Source organism: Symphalangus syndactylus, chromosome 18 (assembly GCF_028878055.3).
Source record: "Symphalangus syndactylus isolate Jambi chromosome 18, NHGRI_mSymSyn1-v2.1_pri, whole genome shotgun sequence".
NCBI classification, from domain to species: Eukaryota; Metazoa; Chordata; class Mammalia; order Primates; family Hylobatidae; genus Symphalangus; species Symphalangus syndactylus.
In genome coordinates, this window is record NC_072440.2 from 78030001 (window position 1) to 78032824 (window position 2824).

At 54.1% G+C, this 2824-nt stretch overlaps 1 protein-coding gene across 1 annotated transcript in view; it reads right to left on the bottom strand.

Moving 5' to 3' along the window:
- Nucleotides 1-2466, bottom strand: part of LOC129468145 (sorting nexin-29) — a 155316-nt gene extending 152850 nt beyond the window's left edge. The window contains exon 1 of the mRNA XM_055253313.2: nucleotides 2368-2466. Coding sequence (XP_055109288.1) covers nucleotides 2368-2374 — 7 coding nt within the window. The 5' untranslated portion in view covers nucleotides 2375-2466. The remainder of the gene's footprint in view (nucleotides 1-2367) is intronic.
- Nucleotides 2467-2824: the final 358 nt, after the last annotated feature.

A 2824-nucleotide genomic window follows, 5' to 3' on the forward strand; every position in this document is an offset into this window, starting at 1 on the left:
CCTCAGCCTCCCGAGTAGCTGGGATTACAAGCGCCTGCCATTATGCCCTGTTAATTTTTGTATTTTTAGTAGACATAAGGTTTCACCATGTTGGCCAGGCTGGTCTCGAACTCCTGATCTCATGTGATCCACCTGCATCTGCCTCCCAAAGTGCTGAGATTACAGGTACCAGCAGAGGTAATGATTTTTTAATTAAATTTTAAAACTTGCTGAGTTTTGTTTTGTTTTGTTTTTTGTTTTGTTTTGTTTTTGAGACAAAGTCTTGCTCTGTCGCCCAGGCTGGTGTGCAGTGGCTTGATCTTGGCTAACTGCAACCTCTGGCACTCGGGTTTAAGCGATTCTCCTGCCTCAGCCTCCGAAGTAGCTGGGATTACAGGCACGTGCCACCAGAGTTTTCATATTATTTCTCCTTGAAAGATAAACTGATCCATTTCTATTGGCTTATCAATTTCATTTTCTCTTGTGCTAAAGGTAGAACGAAAAGGGTCCAGAACTGTGAGCTTGTGGCAAAGACTCCTTGGTCATATCAAAAGGAAAAGATTTTCAGAGAGTGCCTAGTCCCAGCCCTCCTCTTATAACTAGACAAAAACAACCCCACTCCTACCCCACGAGCCCTCGCAGAAACAACAGCAGGCAGCTCTGAGATTCTGACAATGCACCTCGTGATATTCACAGTACCAGTCACTTTACCTGATGAATGTTATTCAGTCATTAAAAGCCTAGGAGACAGGTACTACTAGGTATCCTCATTTTGCTGGGACTCCCAGAATGGACAAGAACTTACTCTTAAATCACCCAGCTTTATGTGGCAAGGCCAAGATTTGAACCCAGGATGTCTTGCCTCAGGGCCTGCACTTACACCAACCTACCTCAGTTCCTGGTGGAAGCCAGCTCATAATATCTTTATTGTGGTATTACTAATATTCACGAATCAGAAACCATACTTAGGCTTAAAATCATTTGATTTGGCAACCAAAGGTGGATTATCTCCCAGGAAACTCCCCCTCACCAGCCCCCTCATTATTAGGACCGTCCATTTCACAAATCTTACCCTTGAATAACAAAAACAAAAGGCACATCACTTGTTTAAACAAACAAACAACAAAAAAGGTCCACAGAGATAACTTTAAAAGTTAAAACTGAAGACAGCAGTATCCCCTGGCCTTGCCCCCCGCTCAACCTCCAGAAATGCCTGCGTGGAAGACAACGGCCAGGAGGGCTGGATGCAGGGATTCCTCAGAAACAATTCCACAGTGAGGGGAAAACAGGCACTAGGAAGATAGGCGGGGCTTCCTAAATAAATCCAGATCCCAGAGTGGCTGGACAGACAGTCAGGGGAGAGCTGAGAGGCTTCCCTGAGTCACTCCCATCTCCACATACAACACCCAGGAATGACTTAGCACCAAAACACCAATAAGACTCCTCAGAGGAAAGGAGGGTAGAGTCAAGGGACTAAACTTCAGAAAACATTGAGGACGAGCTGTCCACACCCACCTCCCTCTCACTTCCAGCATCCCCACCAACACCACCCCCTCGATGGTGAGAGGAAGAAGTTTGGACTGGGAAGAGCAAGGACGAAGTGACGGTCCCCAGATGGGCTGGGCACGGGACAAGAAGGGAAGGGATGCAGGACAAGGCAAGAGAGATGTTAAATGATAATAATGAGCCAGGATAAGACATGGAAAAGGATCATGAAATGTAAAAGCCAGGACCGGAGAGGGAAGCCGAGTGGGTAACTGGGAAGAAGTGGTGATGGGCAGAACTGGTGAAGGGAAGAGCAAAGCACTGGGAACAGGGGTGGGAGGGATGAGCGGGATGGGACAGACAAAGGGGTTGGAGAATTGAGCTCCTCTGGGGACCAAAAGCTCCTGGGACACGGGGGTACTGGGGTCAGCAAACTAAGTGTCCAGAAAGACTCTGCCTGTGTGGAAACTGCAGGGACTGGAGACCAGGGGCCTGGGTAGCGGGGATGACTGGGGATGGTGGGACCTGGAACTGGAGCTGGGACGCAGCGGGTCTAGGAGTTAGGAGAGACTGAGACCTGGGAGGTCTCAGAACTGGGGGTCTGGACACTAGGCAAGGGGGTCGCAGGACTGGGACAACTGGGGATCGGGGTTAAGGAGCTGGTTTTTATGGATGGACAGGAGTCAGGAGACCAGGAGTGCCCGGCCACGGGAGATCAGAGACCCGCAGGTGAGCAGCGGCCAGGAGCCGGGACTCCTGGGGGCCAGGGGTCTGGAAAAGGGAGCGACTGGGAGGGGGTCTGCGAGGGAGCGGCGCGCGGGGACTCAGGGGCCGGAGTGTGCAGCTGGAGCGGCGGGAGCCGGGGCGGCCGGGGCAGGTGACAGCGGCGGGGCCGCCACTCACCGCTCATGGTGCCGCTCCCCGGGCCGGTGCCTGCGCCGCGCCGCCGCCGCTGCCGCCTCTGCGGCTGCCGAGCTCCAGACAGGCCGGGAGACAGGAGCCCCGCCCCGGCCGCCCCGCCCCGGAAGTAGAGCCTGGCCGCCGACGAGGCCCCGCCCGCCGACCCGGAACGTAAACACCGGCGCAGGTCCAGGTCTCCGGACCTGATGTGGAGAGCGGTGCTGAGGCGACCCGGGCTGGGGACTCCGGGAGGACCTGAGACCCCGCGAGGAGGCGTCGCTGTCCCCAAGTCCCCAAGACGCCTCCCCTGCCTTCATGAGGTTCCCACTACCTGTGGAGGCGACAGATAGAGAAGAAAGCCACGAGTGATGGGGCGACTTCGTCCCAGAGAGGGATGCGAGCGGGAGAGGAAATAAAAACAGAGTAACGGGACAAAGCGTGGGCACAGGCGGATGGGCAA